At 43.9% G+C, this 19,252-nt stretch overlaps 1 protein-coding gene and 1 long non-coding RNA gene across 9 annotated transcripts in view; one reads left to right on the top strand and one right to left on the bottom strand.

Annotated features, from left to right (window-relative positions):
- Positions 1-19,252, bottom strand: part of rarab (retinoic acid receptor, alpha b) — a 69,176-nt gene that overhangs the window by 7,708 nt on the left and 42,216 nt on the right. For 6 of the 8 annotated variants that reach the window (XM_037088635.1, XM_037088636.1, XM_037088637.1 and 3 more), the window contains one exon: positions 8,421-8,511. In XM_037088635.1, the coding sequence (XP_036944530.1) occupies positions 8,421-8,511 (91 nt within the window). Of the gene's footprint in view, positions 1-27; positions 197-7,809; positions 7,938-8,420; positions 8,512-19,252 lie in introns of those variants that run through there. The other 2 variants (XR_005072820.1, XM_037088640.1) reach the window with 2 other exon arrangements.
- Positions 105-9,603, top strand: LOC119013799. The gene is made up of 3 exons (XR_005072822.1): positions 105-220; positions 9,079-9,180; positions 9,361-9,603. It is a non-coding gene; the product is annotated as an uncharacterized LOC119013799 (long non-coding RNA).

Raw genomic sequence — 19,252 nt, 5'->3', positions numbered from 1 at the left:
GTTGAGGTAAGAAAGTTAACAACTAACCACTGAGAAACATCCATGTTCATTCTTGGCTGCTGACTTTATTCTGGAGCCTCTTCTTGTTCTTGGTCAGACTCCGGCTCGAACATGTACGGTTCCACTGCAGTCTGTTGTCCGGCAGCCATTCCTCCCACAAACTCAACCATTGCCATGGTCACAGGATGCTGTCCTCCTGTCTTCCGCAAGGCAGGAAGAGGTGGGTGGTGCAAATACCGTCTTTGGGCGGCACATGCAGTAGCTCATTAGTATTTAAAGGGAAAGGCACTCAAATCGGCCACCTAGTGAAACTCTGAAACTGGAGTTTAAAGAACCCTGCTTTGCTCAATTCGTCCTTCTTATCCTGTGGTCAAATTTTACCTTGTCTCGCTTCACTGGTAGTGAACACATAATGAAACACCTGCCATTTCTGATAAAAGTCTGTCTGATATGATACAGGCAAAAATGGACAAGGTATTGTTTTAAAGGTTTTATTCTCATTTGCTGTGTAGGAGCCACACTTGGTTTGGGATAATTTGGGTTTCAGTTTGCTTTGGTTTGGTTGTCATGGCGATATGGGCGTCACATGGGCGTCACGTGGGCACCTTAGATGACAGGCGCAGGTTACAATAGGGGCTGGGTCACCTGCACTGGGGATGGAGAGAGGAAGAGGGGTAGCCGTAATTTTTGTTGACCGCTTTTGTTCTGTTCTTTCATTTGGATACACATTACGCAAATAATAAGTGTACACGTTTTTCCATCTGTGCGCGTGTGTAACATTGAAAGCCGTTGAAGTCTCGTTTGTTATTAAATCCGTTGAAACTTACCTGGACTCAGCGTGCTTCTCTGGATCAGCAACAGCGTGTCACAAATATACAGGACCTATTCTACCTCTCAAGCGACTTTAAGGGACTGGAAAGTCGCAACATTTGTCAACAAAAAGGCATCAACGAAAGTGATCGCTCGCAGCGCAAAGGAATCTGTGAGACGCCCAGTAAGTGCAGCGGTGCCAAACAAAGTAAGACAAAGCGCCGCGCCATACATTTGTCATGGAGGACAGGTAAGCTTACCTGTGTATGTATGTGTGTGAAGAAGGAATCCGGATTGCATCAATGTCGAAGTGTCTCCGTGTTGGAACATTTGAATGAAGGAATGCTGGTCGGATATGCGTTGTCTGTGCTTTACGGTTGCTCTGGGCTCTGAATGACGTCTGCACTTTGTCGCTTGTGAATGTGAAGCTTTATGATGTTTCAAGGAGGAACGCTGATGCTGCTGTGTTGAGATGGATTGTTTTGATATGTGGATTGTGGATTGTGCATTGTGGATGGTTTTAAATGCAACGGTTCACTGAAAACTGAATGAAAAGGGGTCAAAATGAGTCAAACAAATGACGCTGCCTCGTGCTCTGACATGGAGTCTGGGAAAAGGGTGAGGAAACTCACTGAAAAGGCTCTGGTGAATAAAATTGAAAAACTGCAAAATGATCGCAAACATGATGTTGATAAAATTAAAGGCTTGATACCAAGAGTGAAAGAGCTCATGAAACAAAGGGAAAATGTGTCTGAAGTGAAACAGTGTTTGGGGAATTTAAACTCACTGTGTGAAAATGCCACAACCGCACACAATCAACTGTTGCCTCTACTCCCTGAGGATGAACTCATTAAACAAAAGGAATGGTTTTCAAGTATCATGAATTATTGCAATACCTTTCAAAAGGACACTCAGAAATGGATTGCTGATACCGAACAACATATTTCTCAGGAGCAACAGGATTTACCAGAAATTCCATTGCACTCTGTGGAAACGAAGGACACAAATCAAATGGAGGATGACATTAACCCAAATGACAGTGTTTCAAATGTTGGAAGCCACAAAACATCACAGTCAAAATGCTCTTCAACTTCTTCTGCACGTTCAAAGGCGGAAGCTGAGTTGGCAGCTTTAACCATGAGGCACAAATTATTAAAGGAAAAACATGCTTTGGAAGAAGAGGAGCAACGCCTGCGCAAAAGGAGAGAAGAGCTGCAACTGGACACTGAAATTGCAGAAAAAATGGCAAAACTTGAAATTCTTAAGATAAAAGGCACAACAAGTGGAAAAAGGACATCAAAGGTCTCAGATGGAATGAAATCATATTTTGAAAAGGCACAATCTAAACAGTTACTCAATATCAATGCAGATGAATTCATTCCTAAACAAAATGAAACAAATACAACTTCATATGAACAAAACCAAATGCAATTTCATATGGATCCATTCAACACACAAGATTCACGTGGACAACAAGAATTTAACACAGTGGATCTGAAAACCAGAAATGACGTTCTTGGCATCATGAGGAAGCAAAACGAAATAACAACATTGCTAATGCAACAGCAATGCCTCTCATCTCTACCTAAGAGAGAGATTCCAATTTATGACGGTGATCCATTGCAATATCACACATTCATCAAAGCTTTTGAGAATGGGGTTGAGAGGAACACAACTAACAGCTGCGATCGTTTGTACTTTCTGGAACAACACACAAAAGGTCATGCAAAGGAGCTCGTAAGAAGCTGTCAACACATGAATCCAGAACGAGGATATGCAAAAGCAAGAGCTTTATTAAAGGAGCAGTTCGGGAACGAACAAAGGGTTGCCTCTGCTTACATGGATAAAGCCCTCTCATGGCCTCCAATTAAAGCAGAAGACGTAAAGGTCTTGCAGGACTACAGCCTCTTCCTCAGAGCCTGCTGCAATGCCATGGAGGATGTGCAGTATCTTTGGGATATGGATATGCCTTCCAACATGTTGAGCATCATTAAAAAACTTCCCTACAAACTTAGAGATAAATGGAGAAACCGTGCCTGTGAGCTGCAGGAACGATACAACCGGAGAGCCAAGTTCACAGACATTGTTGACTTCATTGAAAGGCAAGTGAAAATCATGACAGATCCGGTGTTTGGCAACATACAAGATTCTCAACCAATAACCATGAATAGAGGAATAAACAGACCCAAGCCACAGTTTCGTCCTGGAAACAAAGGGAGCAGCTTTGCTACCACTGTAGGCCCCGTGGAGAACAAACATCAGTCTGCAAGGAAAGAAAAGCAAATTAAACAAACGGGAAGGAAAGCATGCATCTGCTGTGGAGGAGAACACACATTAGATGTATGTGTACAAATGGGAAGAATGCCTCATGAGAGGAAAATAGGCTTCTTGAAGGAAAATGGCATTTGTTTCGGCTGCTTGTGTACAGGGCACATCAGTAAAGATTGCCGTAAAAGGATTTCCTGTTCAAGGTGTAGCCTTAAACATCCCACTATACTTCACAAGGAACCCGTTAATGATTCTGAGCAGACGGAGAGGAGGCCAGAGCTGCATGTTGACAACACACTGGTGTCAAGTGGTCTTACAGGGGCTGGAGACCAGGACTGCAAACTGCCAATTGTTCCGGTCCAGATTAAATCTAACAAAGGGACCAGAATTGTCATTGCTTACGCTTTCTTGGACCAGGGGAGTACTGCAGTGTTTTGCACTGAGAGCTTAATGCAAAAGCTCCACCTCACAGGGAGGAAGGGCCGCATTCTCCTTCGAACCATGGGCCAGGAGAAAGTTGTAAGCAGTAACATCGTGTCTGGACTGGAGGTTGCAGCACTGGAGGGGGACAATTTTCTTGAGCTGCCAAGAGCCTACACACAGGAGTCCATGCCGGTGCACAGAGGAAATATCCCTACTGAAAGAGATATTAAGCAATGGTCATATCTGAAACACATTCACTTACCCCAGATTTATGCAGGAATAGAGCTGCTTATAGGAACCAATGTTCCTAAAGCACTGGAACCACTGGAAGTCGTGTGTAGTGTGGATGATGGACCATATGCCATTCGAACTTTGCTGGGCTGGACGGTTAATGGTCCACTGACAGGAAACAATGGAGAGACTGTTAACTGGGAGCATCCACAAATAACTGTCAACAGAGTTTCTGTCGTGAACCTGGATGACCTCTGGCAGCAACAGTATAAGAATGACTTCCCCGAAAGCAGCATTGATGAGCAACCCGCAATGTCAAGAGAGGATCAAAGGTTCCTGGATTTTGTCACCAGCTCAGTAAAACAGGTGGAGGGGCATTACCAGATTGCATTACCTTTAAGGAACATTGACATCAGCATGCCAAACAATAAGAGAATTGCTGAGCAGCGCTTGTGTTGTTTGAAAAGAAGGTTTCAGAGGGACTTAATGTTTCACGCTGAATATAGCATGTTTATAAATGACATTCTGGCTAAAGGTTATGCTGAGAAGGTGCCTGAGGAGGAGCTGGACCGTGGCGATGGAAAAGTATGGTACATACCACACCATGGAGTTTACCATCCCACCAAACGAAAGATCAGAGTTGTGTTTGACTGTGGAGCAAGATATCAAGGAACATCGCTGAATGCTCACCTTCTGCAGGGCCCTGATCTTACCAGCTCGCTGACTGGAGTGGTGACCCGATTTAGGAGGGAACCAGTTGTGATCATGGCTGACATCGAATCCATGTTCCATCAGGTACACGTCCCTCCTGATGACAGAGACCTCCTCAGATTCCTCTGGTGGCCAAAGGGGGATTCGAGTCAACTACCCACTGAACATCGGATGAAGGTGCATTTGTTTGGGGCAACATCATCTCCCAGTTGTGCCAATTTCGCTCTGAGAAGGTGTACAGAGGACTACGGGCATCATTACAGTGAGGAAACAGTGGAAAAGCTATTGCACTGCTTTTATGTGGATGATTGCCTTGTGTCAGTAGCCACAGAGAAGGAAGCAGTGTTGCTTTACAGGAGCCTGGTCTCCTTGTGTTCCAAAGGCGGATTTTCACTCACGAAATGGATGAGTAATAGGACTGGAGTGCTGGAAGCCATCTCAGAGAACCACAGAGCAAAAGGTGCAGAAGGGTTGGACATGGAGCTGGACTCGCTACCTGTAGAGAGGGTGCTGGGTGTGGAATGGAGTATCAAATCGGACTCCTTCAAGTTCAAAATTGTACTGAAGGATAGACCACTTACCAGAAGAGGAATCCTCTCGACTGTCAGTTCCATCTACGATCCCCTTGGAAAGCCCTGTGGTTTTAACAGCAAAGAAGATGCTGAGAGACCTGTGCAGGAGAGGGATAGGCTGGGATGACACTGTGCCTGAGTCGGTCCACAGTACACAGTGCGTTTGTGATGGGAAAGGCCAGAGTAGCGCCTTTGAAATGTGTTACGATCCCCAGGATGGAGCTTATCGCTGCAACTATGGCCAGCCGCATCGACACGCTGTGGAGGAAAGAGTTACAGATGGACCTTTTGGACTCTGTGTTCTGGACGGACAGCACATCTGTTTTGAAATACATCAGGAACGAGACTTCACGGTTCAAAATCTTTGTTGCAAATCGGGTCTCACAAATCCTCAAGGTTTCCTGTTCTGCTCAATGGAGGTATGTGGACACCAGCAGCAATCCGGCAGATATAGCCTCCAGGGGAGTGAAAGTTGATGTGTTCATCACAGATGCTACATGGGTGTCAGGGCCTCACTTTCTTTTGCAGCCAGAGAGCGAGTGGCCTGTCGAGCAGGAAGATCTCAATCACCTTTCACTTGGCGACCCTGAGGTCAAAAGAGTTGCAGTGAATGTTGTCCAGGCCAGCGAAGGACCTGTAACTCGCTTGATTGAGTACTTTTCCTCCTGGACAACTCTAAAGAAATCTGTGGCATGGCTCTTGAGGATTAAAAGCTGGCTCATGTCCTGTGTAAAGAAAAGAAGACAGTTACATCTGACCTTTGCACAGTCCGACATCAACAAGGAACAACGGGCATCATCTGTGGAGAGGCAGATGAAGGATTTTAAGAGGACAGCGGTGCACAGGAGTCTTACAGTGACAGACCTGGACCAGGCTGAGCTAGCCATCATCAAGTTCTGCCAGGGAAAGAGGTTTCCTGAAGAGCTAATCAGTCTGGGGAAAGGGCAACCTGTTAAGAAGTCCAGTCACCTCCATAAGCTCTGTCCACAGCTGCAAGATGGAATCCTGAGAGTTGGTGGTCGGCTCAGTAGATTGTCTATGCCTGTGGAAGAGAAACATCCTATAATCCTAGCAAAAGATCTTCATATCTCGGAGCTCTTACTTAGACATGTACATCAGGAAGTGGGACATGGTGGTCGTAACCATATGCTGTCTAAGTTGAGAGAGAGATACTGGATAGCTGGTGTGGGCTCAGCTATCAGGAGAGTGCTAGCGAAGTGTATCGCCTGTCGTCGCCTGAATGCTCTGCCAGTTCACCAGCAGATGGCAGATTTGCCTTGTGAAAGAATCGTTCCAGATGAACCACCATTCACCCGTGTGGGAGTTGACTACTTTGGACCTTTTGAGGTCAAGAGTAGAAGGAGCATGGTAAAGAGATACGGTGTTCTGTTTACTTGCCTTGCCATCCGAGCAGTACACATTGAGGTTGCATCATCGTTGGACACCGACTCTTTTATCAATGCACTCAGGCGCTTCACTGCGAGGAGAGGACAAGTTCGGGAGCTGCGCTCTGATAATGGAACGAACTTCGTAGGAGCTGAACGAGAGTTGAGGAAGGCCATCGAACAGTGGAACCAGGTGCAGATTCACAATGTAATGCTTCAAAAGGGAATTCAATGGAGCTTTAATCCACCTGCAGGCTCACATCATGGAGGAGCTTGGGAACGGCTGATACGATCTGTTCGAAAGGTTCTAAATTCAACTTTGAAAGTACAAAACTTGGATTAGGAGAGCCTTCACACAGTGCTTTGTGAGATTGAAGCCATAATGAACAGCAGACCAATCACCAAAGCCTCCATGGATCCAAATGACTTGGAAGCACTGACACCAAACCACCTGCTACTGTTGAAGACCTCACCAACATTGCCACCAGGAGTGTTTGAACCCTCAGACATTTATGCACATAGGAGGTGGAAACAGGTTCAATATATGTCTGACCTGTTTTGGAGGAGATGGGTGAAGGAATACTTGCCTCAACTGCAGGAGCGTCAGAAATGGACAGGAGTGAAGAGGAATCTTGTCGTGGGAGACCTGGTCATCATCATGGACAGCACGGCGCCTCGGAACTCTTGGCCTGTGGGACGAGTAATACAGACCTTCCCCGACCGAAGAGGATTTGTTCGTCAGGTGCGGATTAAAACCCGGAGCAGCTGCCTGGACCGGCCTATCACAAAGGTTTGCCTTCTGCAGGAGGCTGAAGCCATTTGAGGACATGCTGGCTTCAGTTGTGACTTCTTTGACTTTGTTTGGACTGTTACTAGACTCTCCTTGCTGGATTTTGACTGTTTGATTTTGACTGATGAGACTGTGGACTTTTGAGTCATAGAGATATGATTCATGAAGAAAGAAGATTTAAGCATGGATTATTGATGAACATTAAGTGTGGAGCTTTGTTGTTGAAAGTCTCTTTCATATGTATGTCTCCTACTATGTGAGTAATTATTTAGATTAACTTAATAATTAGGGGCTGGTGTTGTAGGAGCCACACTTGGTTTGGGATAATTTGGGTTTCAGTTTGCTTTGGTTTGGTTGTCATGGCGATATGGGCGTCACATGGGCGTCACGTGGGCACCTTAGATGACAGGCGCAGGTTACAATAGGGGCTGGGTCACCTGCACTGGGGATGGAGAGAGGAAGAGGGGTAGCCGTAATTTTTGTTGACCGCTTTTGTTCTGTTCTTTCATTTGGATACACATTACGCAAATAATAAGTGTACACGTTTTTCCATCTGTGCGCGTGTGTAACATTGAAAGCCGTTGAAGTCTCGTTTGTTATTAAATCCGTTGAAACTTACCTGGACTCAGCGTGCTTCTCTGGATCAGCAACAGCGTGTCACAAATATACAGGACCTATTCTACCTCTCAAGCGACTTTAAGGGACTGGAAAGTCGCAACATGCTGATTTCGCTCCTCACTTTCTGCCCTGTCCAAAAAGTCATAGTGTATAGTGACAGGCGTCCAAAAGAGCCACACCATCACCTTGAGTAAACTTGAGGATTCTCTGGTTTGATATCAGTACACAACTCAACGTAACAAAAGTGTACCTGTTTTAAAAATTTGACATCTTCTAAAAATAACAATAACGGGGTAAAATTGATAATAACAAAGTGGTAATAACAAAAAGAATTAATTATTCCAACAAATTGTATTTTTGTGTCATGCACAGTTTTAACATGAGGGATGGGACTATCCATGATGGCGTGTTTGTCATCTTAGCAGGGACTTATGTAATGTGGCAGTTACAAGAAACATGTCCTGACTACTTGTATACACTGCCAATGTGGGTGTTGGGAATCACCCTAACAACATTGCTTGTGTGTAAGCAGAAGCCCTCTGTGCCATTACCTTACCTGATTAAATTATCACCAGCTGCCAGTGTGTGTGTGTATATGTATGTGTGTCTTACCCTTCACACTGATGCTCCTGAGGTCAGTAATCTTCATCAGTATCTTGGGGAACATACAGGGTTTATTGGGTCTCCTCCTCCTCACATAGATCTGTGCACACACATGAAGGCATGGAGAAGTATAACCAGTGATGCTTTAATTTCTATTTTGTAAACTTTTTTGCTTTGCTGATTCACATTTTTTAAAATAAAGTTTGATTTAGGTGTTTTATATGACAATTCAGCTTTATTTAACTCTTAATGATTATATTGCTGTGCAATAAAAGACACATGGAAGAATATTTGTACTTTATCCAAAAGATTATTTTCAAAAACTCCCATGAAGAACCAAAAACAATCAACTGATCTGCTAACAAGTATTGTGTGCTTTTCCAAGCTTGATCTTCTGCAACAGAGCTCCATTGTCCAAAAAATATTAAGAACACATCAGTGAGGCACACATGTCCCTACATTATCATTATCACACACCCTGCAATTTATGTTGACTAAGGCAGTAGAATATCAAATGTGAATTAACAGAAAACTTAACTTAAAAACAATAATAACCAGCTTTAAAAAATGGAATCATATATTTGTATTGTTGCTTAATATTTTCAGTGATCCAATTTCACTTTTTAATTCTAACTCTAAAATTCCACTGGATGCATGTCCATTGCAGAACAGCTCCGATTAGTTTTTCCATCCATCACTGGACAGCTGAAGCTGCGAGACCGGGGAGTTCCCATGATAACTACATAATCACTGGCAACCGCAGTTATAGGTATGTGTTATAAACACAACAGGAAGTGCTCCCAACGAAAGGATTAGAAGTGCTTGTTTTTTTCTCTTTTTTGAAATTTCAATGCTGCTGTCAACATTGATTGTTTCATTATGAAAATTAACTGGATGTTATGTAGTTGTTTTTGTGTGTGACTTCCTGTCTTCTCTGTGCTGAATTCAGCTGAATTGTTGCGCAATGCAGCGGAGCCAGTGGAAGTTAATATATATACACTGCTGCTGTGGCAGAGTCGTGATGGAGCGGAGCTGGACCGGACACATTCCTGGGAGAATTTAGGGGTAAGTGCTGTGTTAGAGGCAACTTGATGTGTTTCCATTTCTTCAAGATGTTTCACCTCTCATCCAAGAGGCTTCTTCTGTTCTCACTAACCGGAGGGGAGTTGTAAACTATTTGAGATGTCCTTAAAGGGATATTCCGGTGTAAATTTAATCCATGGTCTAACACACTTTGACACCAAGTACGACCCCCCCCCGAGAGATAAAGTTTGCGGACCGCTAGCTTACGTAGTTTTAGCATCCTCAGAAACGACCACACAACAGCAATACACTGCAGTAAATGGATCCAAGTATAAATCGCCATCAAAAAGCCACAAATAATGCTCAGAACAGCACCAAACTTCAGCAACATTAGAAACAGGGTCCCAGCACATATTTCAAGGCATCAAACATGTGATATCATTGTGGGGAAGCCCTGTGAGTCGATTACCGAGTGCAGTACAGTTCCGCAGCTCAGTGAATATCATTACTGCGGGACTCTACTGCACTCGGTAATCGACTCACAGGGCTTCCCCACAACAAGAAGGCTTCTCTGGTGGTGAGATTTGTTTATCTTTTCTGACTAAGCCGGCAACGATCAAATGTCTGATGCCTCGAAATATGTACTAGGACCCTGTTTCAAATGTCGCTGAAGTTTGGTGCTGTTCTGAGCATTATTTGTGGCTTTTTGATGGTGATTTATACTTGGACCTATTTGTGTTAGTTGTGTAGTTGTTGTGCGGTCATTTCTGAGGATGCTAAAACTACGTAAGCTAGCGGTCCACAAATCTTATCTCCTGGGGGGGGGGGGTTGCACTCAGTGTCAAGGTGTGTTAGAACATGTATTAAACTTACACCAGAATATCAAATTAAAGAGTTGTTACAGGACATGTGTGAGCTTTGAGTTTTTGAGTCGTAAGGGCCACTTTTGGGTCACTGACCCAACTGGCCTTCATGCACGTTGCCTGGGCTAGGTGAGCTCAGGTGTGAATGCCTGTTAAGCAGTCTGGGGAGAGAACTCAGTACTGTATTGTAGATGGGTGATCAGTTATGTTGTAGGCCACCCCCTCTGTTCAAAGATGGTCGTTCCATATATTTGTACTCTGTTTCTTATGTTCAGTATGTATACATGGGCCTAAGCCACAGAGCCACAGACAGGGTAGGGAAGTCAAAAAGTACTCAGAGAATGGATCAATTAATTCTTGGTTTGGCTTCTCCCATGGAATTTGTTGACAGTAGGACAAATATATATCAGCAGAAATATATAAGTGTAACATTTTATCAACTGAGGCCTTTCGTTACCTACTGTACTTTATGTTATGTATTGACTGCTTATGTTTGTCCCTCATGAGGTACAGGATGCCCCTCTGTGTTACCTGTTGTAAATGATGTGTTAAAAATCTCTTCCTGAGTTGAGCAGCAATACAAGTGCACCTGCAATTCTTCTTGGTCTCCTGTTTCTTCATTAATAGTTGTAGTACAAAACAGTAATTGTATGCAACGAAACTGGCGACGAGGTAATGCAGCCTCACATTTGTTATTTTTGGTAGAAAGTCTGGTTTGTGTACGGTGCAACGTTGCGGTAAACGGAGCGGAGGTACAGGCTAATTGCTGCAGCGTGGATGGGACTGCGCCATTACGGTGGACAATGCGACTGTGGGGGAGAAGCACTCTCCGCAGCAGAAAGGAGACTGAAGTCAACTGTTAAGAGGAGGACTGTGCTGGCACTACAAAAAAAGAAAAGAGGACATAAGTGCAGTAAGTCAAATGAAACAGCGAGGATAATGACTAACAGGAGAAATCTGCATGAGGATAAGGCTAATTGCTGAACTCAGAGGAAGATAAAGACTGTTGTTTGAAAATGGCTGCTCTGGTCAGAAATATAGGACCATTTGCAGAAAACACAGAACAATGGAGTTCATACACCGAGAGGTTTGAATATTTTGTCCTGGCTAACAAGATTAAGGACGATTTTCTGGTGCCAACATTTTTAAGTGTTATGGGAGGGAAAACATTCAGCCTACTGCACAGTGAGGCTATTCAGAAATGACTACTGACTGAGGCTAACCTGAGACTGGAAAAAGCCATAGAGATCAGTACATCCATGCAGATGGCTGCCAGAGAAGCACAGCAGCTTAGTGCATCAACTCAAGTGCATAAGTTGTCCATTGCGTCCAAGAACAAGGCAGGAACTGGCCAAACTTGCTACTGTTGTGGAAAAACTGGGCACCAGGCACCAGAGTGTTGGTGTAAGGACTTAGACTGCAGAAACTGTGGTAAGAAAGACCACATTAAGCATGCCTGTAAAAACAAAAAGACTCAGACACACAAACAGCATGCTGAGAGAAAAAGAATTGGTTTCCACAGAAATAGGAAGAAACGTGAATAAGATGGAACATGAACAGGATGAACTGAGCAACTATGAGTCTGATGATGAAGAAACAGTGCATGTATTATCTGTCAAGGATGATGATGATGATAATGGATATTGGGTCACAGCTCTACTGGAGAACGAAGCAGTGTGGATGCAGGTGGATACTGGTACATGTGTATCCATGGTATCAGAAGCTGTTTACAAGGAGAAACTGAAACACCTTGCTCTTCGAGAGACTAAGCTGAAGTTAAGGACATACACTGGCGAGCCTGTTCCAGTGTTAGGAGTTGTGGATGTGACAGTGGAACACAATGAACAGAAAAAGAATCTTCACCTGTACATCATTCAAGGAAATCGTCGGTCTCTGCCAGGTTGCCGGTGGATAAAAAAGATCGGACTGAACTGGCTAGAAGTATTTGTGGTTATGGATAGAGACACAAGCCCTCTACAGGTGATCTTAAAAAAGCACCCCAAAGTTTTCGATGGAGAACTTGGCAGCATGAAAGACATGGTGGTTAAGCGGATCAAACCAGGAACCACACCAAAGTGCCTAAAAGCTATACCTGTCCCGTATGCCATCAAACCAAACATCGGGGCAGAACTAGACAAACTAGTGAAGAGTGGAGTCTTGGAACCTGTGAGCACAAGTGAATGGGCTACACCCATTGTCCTGGTCATAAAAAAAGATGGGGCTCCAAGAATCTGTGGTAATTTTAAAGTCACTGCAAACCCTGTCTTAACTGTAGAACCGTATCCATTAACCCTCATTGATGACCCTTTTCAGGTTTGGCTGGAGGACAGAAGTAGTTAGAAGTTATTAAGAAAGAATTATCTCAAGCATATCTCAAGATGCATGGGGATCCAGAATCATAGGAGCTGTTGACCATAGTGACACACAAAGGCCTGTACAGGTATCGTAGGCTCCCGTTTGGGATCACATCTGCTCCGGCACTTTTCCAAAGAGCCATGGACCAGATCCTAAGCGGACTTTCAGGAGTCCAGTGCTACCTGGCTGACCTGCTCATCACAGGACCAGATGAGCAGTCGCACTTGAAGAATCTGGATGAAACACTACAAAGACTGGAGGAATATGGTCTGAGGGTCAGGAAAACCACGTATGAGTTTTTCCAACAATCTGTTGAGTATCTGGGACATGTGATCGACAACACAGGTCTCCACAAGGCACCATCAAAGGTGAAGGCTATGGTGGAGGCTCCGTCCCTGAAAAATGTGAGTCAGTTAAGGTCATTCCTTGGTTTGCTGACATACTATGCAAGATTTGTGCCTAACCTTGCCAATAAACTGAAGCTGCTGCATGAGCTGTTTAAAAGGGACATATTATGCAAAACTCACTTTTTCGTTGCTTTACTATGTATATGTGCATACCTGGAGTGCCTCCCGACCCCTTAAGAGTGATTTACCACCACTAAGTCAATGTTTTGTAAACTGGCTGAGTCAGGAAATGTGTCTCTAAATGAGCCATTTGGATTTCACCCGTACTGTTACGTAACAGTATGGGTGATTTTAATACTCCCACCCTCACGCTGGATAGCTCCTCCCATATTACACTGGCTACCTGAAGGAGGATCCGCCATTTTCTTGCTTCACTTGTATGCGACAGCCTGACCGCAACCGTGTACAACCCGAAAGCCAAGCACTCATGCTCTGTCGTCGGATGCATGGATACTCATATTTCCCTACATCGCCTCCATACCAAAGAGGATATCAGAGTGAAGTGGCTAAATTTTATTTTTCAGGCAAACTCCCAGCTTCAGTGAGCAAAATCGTTGTCTGTGGCAATCACTTCACACCGGACTGTTTCAGCAACCAGGGTCAATATCAGGCTGGACTGGCAATGAGATTGTTGGATCAATACCCACTGTCTGTGACAACGCCACAGAAGAAAAAACTGTAAGTATTTTTAAAAACAGTGTAGTTTGTGTTACTTTGGTTGTTTAGCACATGAGCTAACGCTAACCAGTGATGTAAATAAGAGGCTGAGCTAACGTTACAACATTGGGCTTACTGGTCTTAGGATTCACAGTAATGTTAATGTTACCAAACCTTAATTTATCATATCAGCACTCTTTTAAAACATGACAGTGAATTGAGAAAATTAATTAGGATATTGATCGCTTCTAACCGGCCGGTGAACCACTAAGTTGTTACAGCTACTGTTCCGACATGAACACGCATGGGAAACCGTCTCCTCCACATGCTCACAGCCGATCAGACAGTGTGAAATTGTCTCAGTTGTTCGCAGACGGTGAGCTAATGTTCCGCCGTGAACATGCAGAGAGGACGGTATGAAATGCTCTGTTATTCACGGCCAGTGAGCTACGTTACGTCAATTAGCATGTTGTGCTAAAGGCTAAAGGACAGTGTGTTAGATGCCGAGGAGCACCTTGGCAGTCGAACGACTTCTTTTGTGTTCGTATACACGTAAATAGTGTTAGCTGCTGGTACGAGACACCCGATCTGACAGTACCAAAACTTTATTTGCAGTCAAGCTATCATTACTTTTCTTTGGAGCCAGAGACAGGGGTTACTTGTCTGCTGTGCTACGATTAATGTTAGTTATATGAAGGGTTAGCGTTAGACACAGAAAAGTTGCCTTGCCAATATGTACTGCTCACTTACTTAATCTAATGTGAAATGAGGGATTTGCATGGGTTTGCTCGGATTATGATTTGCCAGAATTTGCCTTATCAAATTGATTGTTTTAATCATCATTTCTGTCTACATAGCTTTGTTTCATGTAACATGAGAAAAGAGACACATAACATATTCCTTCCTTTTGTGTTTAGCCAAGCACATCTGTACAGCAGTCTGTAGTGCATCATGTTGCCTGCCAGACAGACCAACCAGTGAAATGCACGGTTGGCACACAGCTTTCCATGAGAACTCTCCGGCCTCACTTAAGAAGCACAGGTTTGTTGAACAAAAGCATATGATGTAATGTTAGTCACTATTTTACTCTAATATGTAGTTTTGTTTTACTCTGTTATGAATATGGATTGGCGAACATAAAACATCACTATCTGTTTAGTTGATAGTAGTTTAGTGTGTATACTATGATTTTTAAAGTACTGTTTTTCCACCCAAGACTCTACCTGGCTGCCCTGCATTACAATGAAAATACTGACCGACCACAGGCAACATCTACAGGTGGAGAGCTTCTGTACAGTCAACTTCCCCAAATCTAAGCATGGAGAATGAACTGCAAAGCCTGTGAAAGCAGAGCCAACATTCCAACAGTTTTACAATCTTTTATTTGAAACCCACAAATAAAAAATAAAGATGGACACACAGGCAATAACACAAAAGGTTGAAAATAAACACAAAAAAACCCTGAATTATTTTTTTGATGGTTTTCAAAATAATAAATAAGGAGAATGTATAAATTAGGAGAATTACGAAGAGACACTTGACAACACTGCAGCACAAGGCTTTTTTGTTCTAGTGCATTTCTCTTGTAAACATTATTTTTTGTTTATTGCACTGCAGACTACGTTGATGCACTGTTGGACCTGATCTTCAAGAAGGTTTTCCCTGTCTCATATGTGAACGAGGTGCTGAAACTTACAATCCCTGAAGACCTCTCGGCTCAGTATGAAAGACCCTGGACGTTATAGCCAGTTATGTGCCAAGGTTCAATCAAGGACAGGACTGAACCTAACATACTGTCCTTCAGCGTCAGGGAACTCTGCATGAATCCTGAGCACCACACAGGCAGGCAGCACAGCTCTCACTCTTCGCCCCAGAAAGCACCAGCACCAGCTTACAAAGCTTCTGTAGGCTAGGTATTTATATTGACTGGACACAATTCAGTAGAAAGTCAGCACTGAATGTTCACATCCATAGCAACTGGCAAGTTTAACTGTTCCACTTTAGATATTAATTTTGTATGTCTACAACTGTTTCTTGCAATAAAACATCTCTCCCAACTGTTCTGTGTGTTTTCATTGTTTGATATGTAGTTTTCATGTTACCAAGTAAAAGATAGTAAAGATAACCTATAAGCAATGTAAGACAGAGGAAGCAGTTATGTACTTCATAACACTTTTGCAATAAATTAATAATATTTATGGGCCTAAAAAGCTTACTGCACTATTCCCCTCAGACGTAAAGGTCCGTAGTCTGCCCGATAAATGTTCAGTGCATTCTGCAGTGAAAACACATTCAGGCAGACAGGTTCTAGGCTAGGATGGTCCAGCATGCATGATGGTTGCTCAGGAAGCTGATGTAACTTAATCTTCGTGTAACCTAGAAGTTATGAAAGGTAAGTGAGTGACAAAGAATTCAAGAAAAGAGACTGCAAAATAACAACCTTATTTGCCCAGTGTTCACACTTACCTGTGGTATTTCCATACAGCAGATATTCTCGGGCTCTGTAGGTACTTGTTCACAATTGCCACAGGAACACCTGTTTTTAAGCAGAATTTATATTATTCATTGGAAACTACATAGCCAATCAATCATGTTGCGTTGTTTCCTTTGTAATATTTAAAGTTTATAAACTGTTGGAACCGGTTCAAAAACAATACTGCTGGTAGAGAGGTGACGGGAGGCAACTGTGGCTTATTAAAAACTACAGTTGTTGGAAATTGCTAGCTAATTACAAGTCGTCACTGCAAATAAGAGCAGGGTCTCAATTGACTTACCTGGCCACATACAGGTAAATAATAATACGGGGTTACGCTTTTCTCCTGTAACGGCAATTGCTAAATTGCATCCGCGTTACTGCAACTGCAGAGCAGTAAACGCCAGTCGAGGTTTGGCTAAGCTTTGTTATGTAAACACTCGAGGCAGGAGAAGGGGGTTGTTATCTGTAACAGCGCGGGGCAGACGGCTACTAAGCCCGTAAAACTTTTGTTTGTCTATACAGTAACAAGTAACAAGTAATGTCGAGGTAAAAAAAAAAAAAAAAAAGTGAACTACTAACCACTGAGAAACATCCATGTTCATTCTTGGCTGCTGAACTTCTTCTGGAGCCTCTGGGTCGGACTCCAGCTCGAACATGTACGGTTGCACCGCAGTTTGTTGTCTGGCGGCAATTGATTCCGGTAACTCAGCCGTTGCCATGGTCACACAATGCCGCCCTCACGTGTTCTGCAGGCAGGGAGAGGTGGGTGGCGCAAATACATTTTTGGGCGGTGTACATAGTAGCTCATTAACATTTAAAGGGAGAGGCACTGAAACCGGCCACCTGGAGCAGGGCTGTGAAATTGGTGTTTCAAGAACCTTGCTGTGCTCAATCCTTAAGCTTTTTCGACCAAAGCATGTTACTAAAATTCCATTTAGACATCAGGGAACCATGTCAGGAAGCAGAAATGAGCATAATATGTCACCTTTAACAAAACAAAGACATGGAAGTGGACAGACAAATGTGAGACATCTTTCAAAGATGTGAAGATGGCCCTCTCCAAATCAGAGACCCTTGCCCACTTTGACCCCACACTGCCACTTCAGCTGGCACCCTTATGGGGTGGTCGCAGTTGTGTCTCACATCATGCCATCAGGAGAAGAGAGACCAATCATCTTTGCATTGAGGACACTGAGCAAAACAATTATGCACAGATTGAGCCGGAGGCACTGTCTATATTGTTTGGAGTCAAGAAATTCCATCAGTATCTCTACAGCAGAAAATTAACACTAGACAGACCATCGACCTCTAACCTCCATCTTTGATCCTCACACTGGCAGCCAGCTGTATGCAGCGATGGGCACTGTTGTTGTCCGCCCCGCCAGTATGACATCAGTATAGGTGGTCAGATCACCACCAGAATGCTAATGGGCTCTCAGGGCTTCCCATCACACACCCTGAGCCCACACAAGCTGAGATCTTGTACTTCAAGGAAGTAACGCCTGCTCCAGTAACCTCGACGCATGTGCAGAAACACACACACGCTGACCCGGTCCTGTCAGAGGTTATGGATATCATCTCTCTTGGGAGAGGAGGAGAGATGACACCAAGCTTGAAGCCTTACCTGGTGAGACAAAATGAGCTTTCAGTCTAGTCTGGATGCTTATTATGGGGCTATCGTGTCATCATTCCACCGCCCCTGAGAGAAAATGTTTGCTGAGCACACTGTGGTGTGGTGCAGATGAAAGAAATTGCACGCAGCTCTTTCTGGTGGCCGGGCCTGGATGCAGCTATAGAGGAGAAAGCAAAGTCCTGTTCTGCCTGCCAGAAAACCTCCCACAGCTGGCACCATTAAATCCGTGGGACTGGCCTGAAGAGCTACGGCAAAGAATCCACATCGACTTTGCTGGACCACTGGAGAACCACATGTTCTCAGTGGTAGTCGATGCTCATAGCAAATGTCCACAAGTTGCGATTATGAAAAGCACCTCCTCAGAGAGAACCATTGAGGAGCTAAGGTCTATCTTCAGCCGTTTTGGCCTAACACAACAGCTTGTTACGAAGAGTTCAAGACATTCATGGAAGAGAATGGTAGTCAGCATATCAAGTCTACCCCATATCACCCTCGCTGAAAGATTTGTACAAACCATGAAGCAAGCTCTCAAGTCCTCTCAAGGAACACAGTCTCTCAACCGGCATCGCACTGCTTTTCTGTCACACCACATATGATAACAAACGTGAGTTGTGCCTCGTCTATGCTCAAGAGACAGCGCCACACTCAACATGACCTCCTGAGACCCCAAAAGACAAAAGAGGTTGTGCACCTTCAACAGAAAGCTCAAATGGAAAAGTGCTCAAAAGCAAAATTCCAGAGATTCACAGCTGGAGTTAAGGTGCTTGCCCAGAATTATACCAGAGGTGTAAAGTGGATACCTACAACTGCTGTTGCAAAGACAGGTCCTGTGTTATGTACAGTAGAAACCAGTGATCATTTCAGCTGGAGAAGACACGTCGATCAACTAGTCCACTCTCGGTTCTGGCAATGACACACCTCTGCCTTTTTTTTTCCTGGAGCTGGAGGCCTACCAGGGGAAACATCCATAACCGGAAGAACACCAGAGGCAACCTCCTGAAATGGACCGTGCTCCAGGCGCACCTAAATCTGCTCAGGTGCCTACCCCAGGCATCACTCCTAATCCAGACCTCCTGCAACCTTCACTAAGAGACAATATGATTGACTTACCTACAGGTCGTACTTGCCCCAGAAGAAACAGACAACCTCCTGATAGACAGTCTTGTGACTAACTCATTACACTGGGACAGAATAATCCCCTTTGGGTACAGTCCGAATTGAGGTTGTCCACCCTCTCTCCATAGTTCAGGCAAAGGTTCTACAGCCATTACATGTTTGTTAAAAGTGAATTACATTTGAAACAAAGACTTTTAGGAGAGACTACAGATGTAGTTAAATATTTTACTTTCGTTAAGGGAACATCAAAAGTAAAGGGGGAGGGATATGTTCTGTATTGACTGCTTAAGTTTGTCCCTTATGAGCTATAG

The sequence above is a fragment of the Acanthopagrus latus genome, chromosome 23 (genome assembly GCF_904848185.1).
Source record: "Acanthopagrus latus isolate v.2019 chromosome 23, fAcaLat1.1, whole genome shotgun sequence".
In the NCBI taxonomy this organism is placed as follows: domain Eukaryota; kingdom Metazoa; phylum Chordata; class Actinopteri; order Spariformes; family Sparidae; genus Acanthopagrus; species Acanthopagrus latus.
The sequence above is the reverse complement of the archived record's forward strand: the minus strand, read 5'-3'. Positions and strand labels throughout refer to the sequence as shown.